The sequence below is a fragment of the Pholis gunnellus genome (assembly GCF_910591455.1).
Source record: "Pholis gunnellus genome assembly, chromosome: 13".
NCBI lineage: Eukaryota > Metazoa > Chordata > Actinopteri > Perciformes > Pholidae > Pholis > Pholis gunnellus.
The window spans coordinates 22,870,491-22,886,577 of NC_136540.1; the positions used below are offsets into that span (position 1 = coordinate 22,870,491).

General features: G+C 42.5%; 1 protein-coding gene across 1 annotated transcript in view; it reads left to right on the forward strand.

Moving 5' to 3' along the window:
* Nucleotides 1-8,408: 8,408 nt before the first annotated feature.
* The window catches only part of LOC306705474 (protein turtle homolog B-like), a gene marked incomplete at both ends in the record, with an annotated part of 108,833 nt that continues 101,154 nt past the window's right edge, over nt 8,409-16,087 (forward strand). Inside the window, one exon of the mRNA XM_079172243.1 lies at nt 8,409-8,472. Within this exon, the coding sequence (XP_079028369.1) occupies nt 8,409-8,472 (64 nt within the window). The remainder of the gene's footprint in view (nt 8,473-16,087) is intronic.

A 16,087-nucleotide genomic window follows, 5' to 3' on the forward strand; every position in this document is an offset into this window, starting at 1 on the left:
TCATTTGTCACATGTTCTTACAATAAAACTTTTGAATCAAAGCAGAGAAAGTGCTCTTATTCTACCGACCTTTGCGAGTCTAAATTTGTGTGCACAAGAATTAGATCATGCATAGCAGCGTTAAGTGGCAGGACAAGAAAACATAGAGGTTTAAAATGACTTTACAAATATATAAAATAGTGAAAAATTAGAGAGCATCTGTCGATTGGATCACACCAGCCGCGACGCCTTCTACCCCCCTACTATTGGCGCCCTTGCTTGGGCCACACCCATCTTCAAACTAGGCCTTCATTTTGATCTTCAGTAGTGATAATGCTTGAGATTGTCCAACCGTCCGTCAGGCAGCCTCACTATCCCTCCGTCTCTCAGCCTCACCCTGCTTTGCTGCCTCTGTTCCTGAAGATGTGACTCTCCACAAAGTGCCCATCACAGTTCTTGTGGTTCTGCTCTCAGGGGAACCCAAAAACATCTGCCAGCTCCACAGACACAACCAAGGCTCCCCAACACCCAGCCACTCTTTCTGTTGCAGCCTAAACAAGCTATAGTTAGCATTATTTCACATGGCTGGATGCAGACTCATCTCATTCATAGGTTGTTAATAAATGGATTTAGTGCCTCAATGATCTGCAGCTCCTTTCAGACGTTATGTGGCTGAACAGTCATCCATTGGAGGTATGGCTAAAAATATAATATCCATATTAAGTACTGGTTATAATGAATGAATAAGCCATTGATCAGCAGTGGAAAAAATACCCACATCTTTTGCTGAAATTAAATGATCAATACCACGATGTAAAAATACTCATACACTACAAGTAAAAAATGTATATTTTTAAAATCCTACTGAAGTAGAAGTACAGAAGAATTAGCAGCAAAGTTTACTGAAAGTGTCAAAAGTAAAAGCTCTGCTTCTCTTGGTAACTGATGCATCGATGCATAAGCAGCATTTTAAGACTTCTAAAAAATGACAAAAGGCCCCAAGTAGACACTGCCTTGACGTGAATGGTCACAAGTCAAAAGATGGGTTAGGGACTAGTTTAATCTTTAACAATGCATTATATTTCATAAGCTTATCATATGCTTTTTCAAATGTAAAATGATCATCTGAAAGGCAACTAGTAACTATAAAATAAATGTAGCAAAGTAAAAAGTACAGGAACACATATCGGTCTGAAAGTACCCTGAAACTGTACCTAGGTTAATATACTTGTACTGCTATATTTATTATCCACCAATATAGCTATTATTTGCAATGACCCCAGGACCCACTACAGCTGTTTATAAAGAACACGCCTTTGAAACCATTTGCTGTTTTTTTAACTGTAGAGTCAAAATCAAAAGCAGTTGGAAGATTTGTTTTTCTGGGATGAAAATACATTTTCAAACAGTATGGGGCAATATCAATGCCCCCTCCCCCTCCCAGGGCTGTTTCATCATCAGTGCCTGTAAACAGACACACGTCCATTCTCTGAATCAGGCTCCACACATCACTCTACCACCTGTTGTCAAGCTCTCATTGTAGACTGTCCAACATATTCATTAACATCTTTTGCAATCCTTCTGTTGCAGCCTACATTACATTCTATTACATTACATTCATTTAGCTGACGCCTTTTTTTTCAAAGAGACTCACAATAAGTAATTTAAACCCACAGACTGTATAAAACATGGACATAGTCTCTGTGACAAGGTTTCTAAAACATGTTTATTTTTGCTGTAAATTTGGAGCATTTGAACATGGGGGTCTACAGGGATTGACTTGCTTTTGGAGCCGAGAGGCCATCCGAGGGACTGCCGTCTTTTGGCACTTCCACGTCATTTTTCATCACCGGGAGGTTGATGAGTCAACCACGCGGACACAACAACTTAAAAAAATGCAAGAATCATGCAAGCAAATCAACTTCAGCAAATATGCTGAACTGCTTCAAGTGCTGCATTTAGAAACAATTCTGTCTGTGACAGAAGATGTGTAGAGCTTCTGCTGTGCTGATGTCCTGATGCTTTTCCCATTCTGCCCCACATACGTTCTTTACTCATTACCCCAGCCCCCGAGCATTGTCATTCTCCATCCATCCACCAGATACCCATAGACTCTTCCACATGTACCGGTCACCTGACTCCTTTATTCACCTGCTCACCTGTTCACTTTACCTCATCAGCCCTGCGGCATTTAGAGCAGCCATCTCCACTGACTCTATGTACCTTGTTACCGTCTTCCTGACCTGATCTCCCGCCCTCTGGATTGACAGCCGACTTTTTCACAGCAGACATTTGGACTTATCATGGTAGGAAAACTGACCATGACACGCTTTTTAACTCAAAAGCTAAAAAGAAAGCGATCGTAAATGTGAAAATTACGGGTTACAACTTTTATCAAAGCCAAATCTAGACAGGTAGGTTGACGCACTCACACAAGCCAATACTGACCACACAAGTTACTTGTGAGATCAGGGTTGTTGGGTGAGCAAAGCTGAAAGAAACATTTAGGCATGAGCCATATGTAATATGTATATGAATCTTAAGCGGAAGTTCCGTCAGGAAGACTCTCTTTACGCTCCTTTTCATTCATAATCTGTCAGTTTCTCTCTCCCTGTGATTATTATATCCGCTGATTGTGGGCGTTCACTTTTAATCAACCTCTGCAAGGTTTCCTTAAGCCAATCACATTGTTGCTGTCAAACTTTAAAAATGTTCTCCTCTCTGCTACTGTCACTTGTCATTTCAGCTAAAATCGGATGCGACCCTCCTCCACCCTCCAGTCAGCATCCCAGTCATGGTCCTCATTCATCGTCGGATTGCAGCAACTCCCTTCATCACCACCACCAGTGTCTGGACTCTAGGGGGATTAGGCCTTATCTGACCTCAGCATCACTACCCGTCTATTATCCTACTTCAGGATGGAGTCCAATCGCCAAGATTTTGCACCATTCAAATTGTATGCATGTGTAATAAATGATTGTTAAATTCTAATGAAGTCTCCCCTGATTTAAATATATTTGTTCAGTTGGAACATCATCAGTGTTTTCATCAATGCAATGTACAGATGCAGCCACCTAGAATTTCCCCTGCCTCCATGATGGTTTCTAGGCCGATCAGTGCTGGGACCTTGCCTCGTCCTTGGCTTAAAGGAGATCGGCCTTGATGACATAGTGAACACGGGGGCGACTCTTAAGGTCCCTATGGGGCCATATGTGGAAGCCAGTTGCAATGGTTTATCAATCAATCCATAAGAAACACAGACATCAAGGTGATCACCAAAGTCAGTGGGGTTAATCATCTGGAGACCGTGACATCTGCACAAAATGTTGTGCCAATCTATGCAGTAGATGTAAATATTTTGCATGGATAAGTGGAAATTTGACCCTCTAGTAGTGCCAATACAGCAGCTGAAAAGTCAGGGGATAACCAAAGTCAGCAGGCTTCAACCTCTGGGGAACATGAATGTTTTAACAATATTTGAATGACAATCTATCCAATAGTTGTAGAGATACTTCAGTCTGGACCAAACTGGTGGAGCAACAGATGAGCTGGCTGACATTCCCAACAATAAAGTCACACCACTAGCATGGCTGTAAAGCAATTTTACACTATTATGACCATAACATATCCTGAAGGAGTTGTAATTTTAATGTTAATTGGTTTCCTAATTGCAAATCCAACAAAAAACACATTGTCAGGCTTCAAAATCAGACCATGGTCCAACATAATAAGCTACTGGAGTACTATGAAGGTAGTGAAAATGAGGAGTCTCACTGTGCCGGATCACCATTTGGAGCCATATTGACAGACTGCTACAAGGGGGGGCATTGATCCCCTCCCAAGTCCAGACTGAGTGCTCACAGGCACATGTTAAACCTGTTTCCACATTAGCCAGCTCCCTCAGCAGGTCACACAAAGCCCTCACATTAAGCCCACTGACATGCCACGCAACTGAAAATGGTATATTGGTGAAGTCGTGTTTGTGACCAGCTATTTCAGTATAGGACACGTTTCAGACAGCAACCCACTCCTGACTTTCGACACATTTATTCATTCCATTCATTCATTTTAGCATCTGCAAGCTGACTCATTTTTTTCACAAAATCACAAATAACTATCCAACATGTCACGATGGTATTTGCAGTGTTGGGTAAGCTACTTTGAAAGTGTTGTGAGCTGAGCTACCATTTACTCTCCATTAAATGAAGTTTCACTACACTAAAGCTAACCCAGAATAATATATATATATATATATATATATATATATATATATATATATATATATATATATATATATATATACCTTTTATATAGTATATATGTTATAATAATGAATAATAAGTGGATGTAAAAGTTTGAGTGGATGGATGGGTCCAACAAACAGCCACATGTGAACGTTAAAACTAATCCAATATGTTTCCATCCAAAAAATAATTGAGATTGCAGTTTAGCTGTAGGGGAACGTCATTTTTCGGAAACAGAGTAATACAATCACTCTTGACCTGCAGATGTGATATTTTCCATACCACGTGTTCACCATGTACATTTTAAGGTATAACTATACCTTTTTTTCCCATCAACATTTTCTTCTTCTCTAGACATTTCTTCGATGATCAGTGGGTCCACCACTTTGGTCTACCTGACTTTTCCTTATCAGAAGGTCCAAATTTCCACTGATCTGATCTTAACATCCTACTAGATTGGCACCAGATTTTTAAATCATGGACCCCAGAAGATGGTTCCTAATGACTACTTCTCTTGCACTGGTCTGTTGCACAAGCTTTAAATTAATCAGTGGGCTCCGGTCCCTTTGATAACATTTACATTTGGGGAGTGTTGTATTTTTGATTAAAGTTATGACCAAAAGCCATCAATCAATTATCAAACTGTTGCTGATTAGTTTTTTGTCCATGGACCAATGGATCAATTGAACATTGTTTGTTTCAGCTGTATTCACCACAGTTTCCCCCTCAAACAAATAAGTTATACTGAAACTGAGGAGATACAAGTTATGGGGGGACTGAATTTCAATTTCAACAGTTTCATCATCACCACATATATAAACAGTCTGTAGCTACGACCAACAGCTGACGATTACACCTGGCTCATTAGTCACCAGGGAGGAACAAAAACCTGATGCGAGCTGAGTGTAAGTAGATCACAGAATAGCCATGAAAGCTGAATTTGAATATACCATTTGCACTTCACACAGCTCTTTTATAGCACACTGCTCCGTGTGACAGTTAGCTGTGAGACATGGCTGCGCTCCCATCACCGTGGCGTTCTGAATGGCTGTTTAGCATCAGGAAAAGGACCTTCGGCTGCATCTGTAGCCAGTCGGTCATAGGAGCTGACATGCTGGGACTTGACATGCCAAACTCTCCTGGCTGTTTCATGAGGAAGAAGAGCCAACGCGAGTAACTGAGGACTCGCAGGCCTTGAGGAGAGACGGAGATCAAGGTGGCCCCAGAAAAAAGAGTGTGACAGAGAATGAGAGAGGATATCTTGTATCTGGATGTTTACCTCTAAATGCTGCTTTACATTAACATCTCTATCAGTCAGTATAAAAAAGAAGAAGAAAAGATGAACAAGAATCCCTCTTATGTTCCTCACTTACAAAAGTAAAACCTTTGGAGTAGGAGAATGTTTTAATGATCAAGTTTTGTTGTTTTTTCCCCAAAACTTGATTCTCTTGTTAAGTTTCCTATCTTTAGAATTTGCCTGTAAAACAACAAAGACTCTGCGTATAGTGTAACATGACACTTCACCATGTTGGGACTGTATTAATCTACTCAGAGTCTGCCGCTAGTCTTCAGTCTGTAAGGCTGTGCTTACACATCGCAATGCTTTCAGCATGCTACCATGTTCCCAATGACAATGCTATGATTGTATATGTAGCAGAAAATTACATACGAATTGAGGGGATTTCAAGTTTTAAGACTTTCAAGTTTTTATTTTTAATTTTTAATTTTTGAAGAGTGAATGCAGTCACCAGAAGTATAAAGCTAACGTTAGGCTATAAACAAACTATACCACTGTCACATGGACAAACAGTAAAAATCTTGAGCTTGTGTTAACCACAGACATTATTTCAGGGATCTAAACAAAAACCCATTCATTTGGAGAAAAAGGAGCCGGAAGTGCAAAAATGCTGACTCATTTCTCTGTTTTAGGACTCATTCCTGCAGCACGCTAGCTGGAGCAGTAGCTAGCTAGCTAGCTTGAGTTCTTCGCTATAAGCACCCTTGGTGATGTGTGTCTCATGTAGCATTTATGTTGCAGTCAAAAATGTAATTAATCTTAAGAATAAATGCCAAGTTTGTAGAGATCAAATAACTTTACAAGATTTTGCATTTAGTTTTATAAAATAAAGTTGTAGTCTGTTATGATTTACATAAATAATGTATATATATTTATTTATAAAACTACTGTATATACATACACACATATATAAACTTCTTAAAAAATAGACATTATTCTTAAGGGAGATGTTACCCTGGTTTACCAAATAGGTCTTTCAGAAAAAAAGATTTTCATTTTATTAAATTAAAAACATAATTTTGTCAAACCACTGAGAAGAAGTGTGAGGAATAGGATATTTCAAACAAATTATTCACATTTAACATGAATTCAATCAAAAGTCCCAATACATCTTCTGTGCTGTATCTTGAAGATGAAAACAAATATCTGATGTTGCAAGATGACTTGTAGCATCTGTCACATGTGTCATCATTGGGCCAGCGTGGGGAAAATGTGTGGATACAAACTAAATATACAAGCTGGGTACATTTGGACATGAATAAGAAACATGATGAGACGAACACTTGCAATATGAAACAGCAGGACCTCGAATAACTCCGAATTGATTTATTTGTCATATTGCTGGAGGCGTTTACTGGAACCTCCTCCTCGTGAAGGAGCAGCCCCGGGTCCTTAGACTTGGAGCTGGAGGAGAAGTGGCTCTGAGGCAGAGGGTGCTCTATGAGCAAGGCCGACTGAGTCAGTAGAATTTGAAACTGTCCTTGACTGAATGAATCACTGTATCAATGAAGATGAATCATGCTGTATTCAAGTTATTTATTACGAATTGTTTTAGTCGGCGTTCTATGATCGCAGTGATCTTCCATGTTAATGCAACACACTGCTTCAGTCATTTATAGTGGACATTCTTTACAAATGGATTTGAATGTATGGGTAGCACATGGCAGTGATCCACATGATGATGCACACAGTCAGGCTCGAGGATTCCTCTCGTCTAAATGCGCAGGATGATACCGCAGCTCCGATACGGCTTCACACTCCAACCCACCTTAAAACGGTTACCCTCCGGTGCTGCATTCAGGTCCTACGTGAAAAAATGCAATCATCCTTTTTTCGACACAGAATTTAGAAACTTGCAGTTTTGTGGATAAATCCTGATTCTTCAGAACCAAACTAAATAATGTGTCACACATAAACACCTACAGCCAAGCAATGGTTGTATTATTATCTTAAACGAGCAAGGGGGATTTTCATTGGATGCCCTCACAGGGTAACCACCTGTTAGATTTTGCCAACTGTTGAGATACCATGAAGTCATAGCTTCTAAATAAAGGGTGAACTCATTCATTGAAAAACTGGCCTCTTGTCCTTGTAAAATGAAGTTTCAGTCTTACTCAATCCTTAGGATAGTTACCATGTTACCACAACAATCATAACTTTTGCCTTCTGTTTTATGATTTGTATTTTTTCCTGGCAGCATGCTGTAATAATAACAACAGCAATGTCTTTAATTATATAACACATACATAAATACATAAAACATAACAGAGAAACAGCAATAAAAGAAGAAAAGCACATAAAAGAGTAATCTTTTGCTTCTAACTCTACTATTAAATCGATTAGCTAGTGTTTAAAAACGTAATATCCATGATTTTATTTCCAATAATGTCAATTTAAATGCGTTAAGGGTGCAAAGGCCATTAATGAGAAAGCAAACTGTCTTTCTAGCTGACATGAGCACACTAAGGTGGTGTCCTTTAACTTAAGCGTGAAATATCCGAGTATGACCGTGTTCAGTGAACGCAACACTCCATCTGAGAAAGCGACAGCGCAGGTGACCAATCAGCGTCCGGACTTCCTCCCACGCCCATCAATGGAACGAGTGCGGAGGCGGGGCCGCGGTTATCTAGGAGCTCGCGCTTGGTTTCACTGCGTCGTCTGCTCTCGTCCCATTGGCGCAGGTGATCCGTCTCAGGATGCGAGAGGAGAGCGGAGGAGAGGGGAAGAGAGAGGGGAAAGCGCCGATGGAAAAGTGTCCAGGGCTCGGTTAACAAGAAAACAGGATACCGGCCCGCTTCAGTTCGTCCTGGGACACTCGGCGATGAGAGATTAACCGAAAGGGGCACTTTGAGATATGATGAGGTTTATTTCTGGCCGGCAATAGTACTATGATTTGGTATGTGGCCACTTTGATAGCAAGTGTATTCAGCACCCGAGGAACGGCCGCTCAAGGTGAGTCGAAGTGCAGTGTGTGTATCCAATGACGTGTATTGCTCAAGTTTTAACTTAGCTTTTTTTTCTTTAAAAAAAACAAAACGTTTTCCCGCTTCTCTGTTTGCTAACTTTGAATATGTCGCTTGTATGTTAAAAAAATGTCACACTTTACGCCATGAAGTTCATACGTGTGTTCACCGCCGCACCTGAGCGGAGCCGGGCCGGCGAATGATGAGGGAAACGGGTCGGTTAACCGTGAAATGACTTGTAACACACGGAGGATAAGGAACTCCTTTGGTTAGACCTTTAATTTAAAAAAATAAAAAGAGAGGACAACCTGTTTATTTCCATTGTAATACACCGCGGACATGCGTGTTAAACGGCACTACTGGGAGTTCTGTCGTGTGTGGCTCCGGGCTGATAGATTGCGGGCTGTTTGGGTTGACATGTCCCTCCCAACATGTGTGAGTTTGCTCTCCTGGAGCTCCAGGACGTTTTTTTTTTTTTTACTGCAGCAGCTCGGTTACACTGAGCAGGACACCGGCTTGAAATGCGAAGGCAAATGTGATTAGCATGGTGCGCTGGTGTAGATGTCATTACAATGCTATGAGTGGATGAACCTCTTCGTATGGAGCCGTTCTTTGCTGAAGCAGACTCTGAGCAGCTGTGTGTCCGTTAGAGGGAGCGCTTTCTGAGGCAGCACCGCATCGGGGTGGATTCCAGACAGAGGCGGCTTCTCAGGCATGTCAAGTGGGATGCAACTTTGATCACATGTACGGTGACTTCATGTGAGCTTGAAACAGTTTACTTTATTCTATCTTATTTTAACAAATCTGAATGTGCTTTCATGTGGAGAAGAGCACAGGTTTTGGTTTGACAAGATGGCGCCATAGGCTGGAGATCACCTGCAGCTGACCTCTGACCTCCCTGTAGAGCGCTAAAAGAGAAGGTCATTGTTGTGTCTGAAAGCCAAGGGGTCATCTTTCACGACCTCAGAAACAGGGCTGCAACTAGTGATCATTTTCATTATCATCTGTTGCTATTTTTCTATTGTTTGGAATATTAAATATCAGAGAATATAGAAATTTGGCAATGACAATTTTCAAAATACCCCCAAAAATATCTCATGGCTTTTAATGACCAGCTAACAGTCCCAAACCCGATAGAACACCAAGCAAAAACAAGGGAATATGGACATTTGTGAAGCTGAAACCAATGAATTTTGATGAAAAAATAAATTATTAAATAAATAAAAAATAATTATCTCATGATTGACAATCTACTAATCATCTAACAAAAGCTCTAATACAGCTCTAATGCAAAATGACATCATCCCCCAATCCCTGGACTCAACATGCAGCTGAGTGGTGAGAAAGTAAAGCTGCACCTCATCCAAAAAAAAAAAAAAAAGGAATCCCTGCTACTTTTACACCCCCCCCCCCCTCCTTCTTCCTCCCCCTTTACCACTCATCTTCAAGAGAGGAGAGATGGAGGAAAGTGGGGCAGCGTCTGTGCTTCAGCATCACTGATTAACGACGAATGAAGGAGAAGCTTGATGACATCAAACAGGCTTCATGTCGTCACGCTTTCAAACTTTTTTTTTTGCACCAAAAATCTTGCAGGTTTTAACGCGTGTTCACTTTCGTTGACATCCCTCTGGCCCGCCGACGGGGCCCGGCTACACGTTATGTGCAATTATGTAACGTCCCGCTTAAAGAGGATACACTTAAAGCGTTGTCTGCCAAACGAGGGGGGGGGGGGGGGGGGGGGGGGCGACTTAGGGAGATGTTATTAAGCGGCTTCCCTCGTCTCTTCCGTGGTCGGGAGGGCAGGCGACTTGGCAGAAAACGAGCACTGACTTCTGAAGAGCGTCTCTTCAGTCGACCGGCTATGCATGTACCGGCCCCGTGCTTTAACGTGTCGCTCCGCGGCCGTCGATGCTGCGTGCACACGGGCGAACACGCTAGCCGTCGGAAGCGGGCGGCCTTCTGGCCGAGTGCTGCCATCTCCAGCTGGCAGCTGGCGAAGCGAGAACCCTGGACCCGAGCCAGACCGTCTCTCTGTTCTCTCCCACTCCTCTCTGGTTTCCTCTCTTCCTCACCTTGTGTCATCCCCTCCCTCCCTCCTCTCACTCTGTCTGACTCAGGTCCTCGCCATCCTCCCTCCGCCTCCTCTCTCTCCTGCTCCTTCCTGTCGCCTTCCTCTTCCGTACACTCGGGTGAACTTGTATCCCTCCAGGTTTCAAGTGGCCTCTCTCTCTCTCTCTCTCTCTCTCTCTCTCTCTCTCTCTCTCTCTCTCTCTCTCTCTCTTAGCGATGGGCCGGGTAGGCGAGGAGAAGGGAACATGGTGGGCTGTGTTAATGGATGCTCGGGGGTTGCGCTCCACGGCAACCGTCTGCTTGCCATACTTGTTACTCCTGCCCACGCACACACACAAAAGCATCCCCTGGGGGGCCAGTGTGTCTTTAACCAGGCTCTGAACATATGCCTGCTAACAGGCTGCCTGCCCCGGACTAAGCTGGGCTCGTTATGACGAAGCTGCGAGATAAATGCCACTCGGTCGCTCAGTAAATACATGTGCCAACAACATGCCAAGAGGGCTGGAGGGGGGGGGAGGAGGAGGGGGGGGTGATGTTGGAGGATAATGGACGTAAACAATGGGGAAAAAATGAAGAGCATTTTCCTTTTTTGTATTGTTTTTCTATTGAAAGCTCTTAGGAGTGCTTTCACATCCAGCCTGTTTAGTTCTGGTTAATCTTCTTCTTGTGAGCTGGTATGAAAGCCGTAACAGACGATATGGGATAATAAAGCCTTGACAGAATCTTTGGCGTTTAGACTCTACAGGGAGATTTTTAATGGAGGGGCAGAAGCAAGAGAGACCCCCCCTCCTCCCTCCTCCCTCTCTCCCCTTGGAGTCCAGACACCGGTGGTGCTGGTGGCCGATGATTCTGCTGAGACTGGTAGGCTGATGAAGCTGATGGATCGATGTAGACTGGGCGGCGGCGAGGGGGGGGGGGGGGGGGGTGACAGCAGCATCGATGTTCTAGAGACAGAGACACAATCGTATTTGAAAAGAGACAGCAGCAAGATGATTGGCTTACAATGTAGGCGTGTCACCGTGCCATTGGATGGATGTGAGCAGCTGATGAGAACAGCTGATACCACCATTGATTTCCTCTTTTCACTGCATTATAGAGCATATATCAGAGAGGGAATTCAGAGCACTTGCTCTAAGTAGCTTATGATATGTAATTAGAACTACTAATATCAAGATTTGTATTTAAATCAAAGCACGTGTTTAAAATTCAATTTCCAGTGTTTTTATCCAAATATCCACTCTAAATAGATCCTTTTTGACAGTTTACATTGACTTCGGTATAGTTGTAATTATTTTTTGGGACGGTGGTAAAACAACAAAAGAAGGTTAGTCTGGATCCCTGCTGTCAAATGTAGCTCTGAGAAATGAAATCAGGATCGGCCAAGAACATTGCAATCGGTGCATCTCTATGTTGGTCTGTAAGCGAAACACGACCCGTAGCCTGAGAGAGTTGTTCTATAGTCTTCCGTGGCTCTGGAGGAGCTTTGTCAAGTCTGCTAGGACTGCACTGACTCCAGTGATTCCACTTACTTACCTCCAAGTTCCTGCTGTCCAGCCCTCTCTATCCTCAGCAGCAATAAGAAAACAAGTTGAGTTAACTAGTATCATAAAGACTGCAGTCCCAGAGAGGACAATCAACAAAACAAGGATGAATGATTCTAAGTTAGGAGCCGATGAGGTTTTCTTTGGTGTGGTCAAAGGTTCCACTGTCATGAACTCCAGCTGCACCACATACCTGAGCCCTCTCTCTGACGCTGTGCTTATGAGAAACATCAGTGTGCTTTTATTTGCATCAAGGCGACGAGCGTTCAACTACTTTCCTTAACACTGGTTTTCTTCTAGGACAGTGAACTGAAGACAGCACCTTGGGCTTTTTATAGACCGAGCGGTTCATTGAGATAAATAATCTGCTGGTTAATGAGTTCATTTTTGTTAGTTGCAGTCCTAAAGGTTTTGCCAGTCATTCCTCTTCTAACAATTACATCCTTTTCCTTGTCCATGACAATCCAGAACTTCCTATATTTGACAAGAATGTTCACTGTCCACGTTTCCATGTTTTTATGCGTGTGATAGAAACAGCAGGTTTTTATTAGTGTTGGTCCTCTAAGCTGATTGGGGAAGTATTTCGTTTGCATCTCTGACCTCTGACCTCTGCAGACGAATGTATTTACAGCTGGATTAGTTTTTGGTGTGGTCCTTCTCGCTGCATGTCGGCTCTGTGTTTGCGTGGGTGAAACGAGATTATTCTGGAGCTCCGAAGCTCCCGGAAAACTTTTGAACTTGTGTGTGTGTGTGTGTGTGAATGGAGCATTTTCTGCCTAATTAATTCTAACTCCCAGAAACTTCTATTTAGCTGCTTACTCTTCTTCCCTGCAGTATTTGTAGACTTGTTTTATTGAAGGATAGCCCCGAACAAATCTTCACATTTTCCTATACAATTTTCACAATAAAAGTCCCCTGATATTTTGTTATTTAAAAGATTTTATTTTGAAGCAGCCAAATCGGGAAGTGTTGGGTTTTAATCAGCTGTTACTGGGTTTCCTCCTCTCTTCTCTTTGCTCGTACCCCTGTTTTTTTATATTTTTGTGATCCCTACAGTATGATCACTTAATGAGTGTTCTCCCAGTAAGTGGGTGGCTACTTGGCAAAAAAACAAAGCTGCTGACCAAGAAAAGAAGACTCGTGTCTCGTTCACAGCATGGATTGCAATCTTGTGGCTGTTCAGCATTTTCTTGCTGTTGAGCCTTCTGTGTGGCTTTTTAAATTAGGAGTGCTCCGAAACTGATACATTTATTGATCTGATGCCCCTTTTTATTTCGGATGTAGAATAAACACATTTCATTTCCTTTAAATTCTTCACAATAAAAGTCCCCTGTTATTTGTGCTGCTTACCTTTCCTCCCCACAGTATAAGCAGACTTGGGTTTTTTTAACCTCTTCCACTCCCCCTCCCTATTTTGGAGCAAAAACGCCTAAAATGACGTACCCAAATTAGAATGGCTATAACGTCTGAACCACTCCGACTATATGCATCAATGATGTCTTGTCAGAAAGAAAACCCCCTATAGTTTATTGTGAAAGTGTCAGAAAACATGTAGGTCATACAGAAACAGAGCAGTGGACTTTTGAAGTCAGTCAAAATTGAAGATTTTTGTCCTCCGAAAATGAAAAAGTATCTTTCAGTATAAATAACTGTCTGTGGCTGTATCTGTACCAGTAAAGGACAGTATAGGGTTGTGTTAAGGCTGAAGTTTCTCAAACAGAGGAGAAGAAGAGCACAGAGGAGAATAAGCAGCCCCCCCCCCCCCCCCCCCCCTTGCTCCCTTTGTTCCATCAGCAAGCAGGGCCAGAATCAAATGGTTCAGGTTAAAATCAAAAGTATTTAATATCTAACAGAAGCCAAAACAAATGCAAACTGAATTACACAGTAAAACAAACATAATATTCCATGAAATATGAGGCCCCGTTCACACCACAGGACAGAATGGTGTGTCTGTCCCATGATGCGGAGGAGGTCTGAGGATCTTCTGCAATTCGAAGATCCTTTGTCCCTGCTGAGTCTCTCAAAAGTATCATGTTTCACATTCCACAGCTCATGGAATGCTCAGTGATTGGCCGGATTCCAATCAGCCCCTCCTGGGCAGATGACCCATTGTTCTGTTCTTCTCACCTAGGTCAGCCAGCTTCGTTCCAACCCCCGCTGGCAGACACCTCCTTACATTCTTGGGGCCAGTTCCTTTGTTTGATTCGCCAAACCCCCGCTTCCAGTACAGTCCTCACACCTTCCTCTTACAGTATGAAATGACCTCTGATGATGAAATTGCTTCTTGGTCTAAACTCTTACAAGTAAACACACTGTAACATATAACATCCAGCACCAGGAATGCTCTAAAACTTAAATCCCTCACAGTTGTAACTACACTATCAGTGAACAACTGCCTTAAAATTTGAAGAAGATTGGACAAAGTATGACCATTCTACAGTGTTTCTTCCATGAAGAAATCTAGGCGGAGCTCTAAAAGGACATTTGGAGACACAAATGGACACATGGTAACCAAGTGATATTCTGACACACTAACGGTGTTTTTTCCTTTACATTTTGATATATTTCATCAATTAGAGCTAAAATGCTCACAAATTTAGAATTTCCAACTTTTCAATAGATTTTTGGTATTACCAATGTGTATAACTGTTTAATAACCACCAATAGCAATGCAAAATATAACTTTGACTCCAAGTGGAGCAGATTTATTGAGAAAGAAAAAAAGGCATACATATATTACACATCACACATTACACTTCACACATCACACACTTGGAAACAACAAATATTCTGTTGGTCATGCCACTGGATGAAACAGTTCCTTTTAGGAAGAAAGCAGAGGGGGGTGGTGCACTTCCTGCAACTCACAGGTGTCTTGTTCTTGCAAAGAACACATTGCCTTCGACCCTTTGTTGCATTGTCAGAGGGAAAGATGGGTCCACATGTTGCTGATCGTGAAGTCTGAGAAGGATTCTGCTTGGTCATTTCTCTGATAAGGAGCTCCCTAAACTTTTTATGCGTCACTGGGGTCTCTCCATTGTGAACTGCAAGCTCCTTGTATATTATATAGCTGTTCACCACAGCAATGTCCAACATGTGGTAGAACACTTTTTTATACCACTTCATTGTTTTCTGGAGAACATTGTAGTAGCCTATCAGTGCATCTGATAGGTCCACTCCTCCCATGTAGGCATTGTAATCCTTTACAGCATCTGGAACGGGGACATCAATTCTGCAGACAACTCCACTATCATCTCTCAGCCTCCTAGTGGCACTGAGACCACTGAACGCTTGGTGGAAGTTAGATGCCACAGTCACCAGTTTGGTGTCCATCCACTGGACAAACAGCAACTTATCCACTTGTAGCCATCTGATGTCTCCCCGCTTGGCCCTCTTCCCCAGTTTATTGTCTTCGGTGGCAGGGAAACCCCTACAGTTCTCACGCATAGTCCCACAAGCCATTATTTTTTTTTGGTCCAAATCAGTCAGAAGCTTGGGACTGGTGTAGAAATTGTCCATGTATAGCTGGTATCCTGTTCCCAACAGTGGAATTTCCAGAAGCCTCATCACAGCAGAGTGGCCCAGTCCATCTGTCAACTGTACTGCTGTCTTCCCCTCGTAAATGAAAAAATTCCACGTGTAGCCATTCATGTCCGCAAGCACAAACAGTTTTATTCCCCACTTGGTTGGTTTTAGTGGTAAATACTGTTTGAAACTTAGCCTGGCTTTTGTGGCTACCATTCTCTCATCTATGGCCAGCCTCTGGTCAGGATGATAGGATGCCTTACACGCTACCATAATGTCATCATAAAGTGGCTTGACTTTGAAAAGCCGGTCATGCTGTGGAGTTCCCCTTTTCTCTTCATTTTTGTCATCCTCATCAGGGTCACTGAGGTGGAGACACCAGAAGATGGCATTGAACCGATTTCGACTCATGGCTGAGGCTGGAAAGTTGAAATTGTACGGCGGTATTCTCCTCCAGTAGTCATCTCT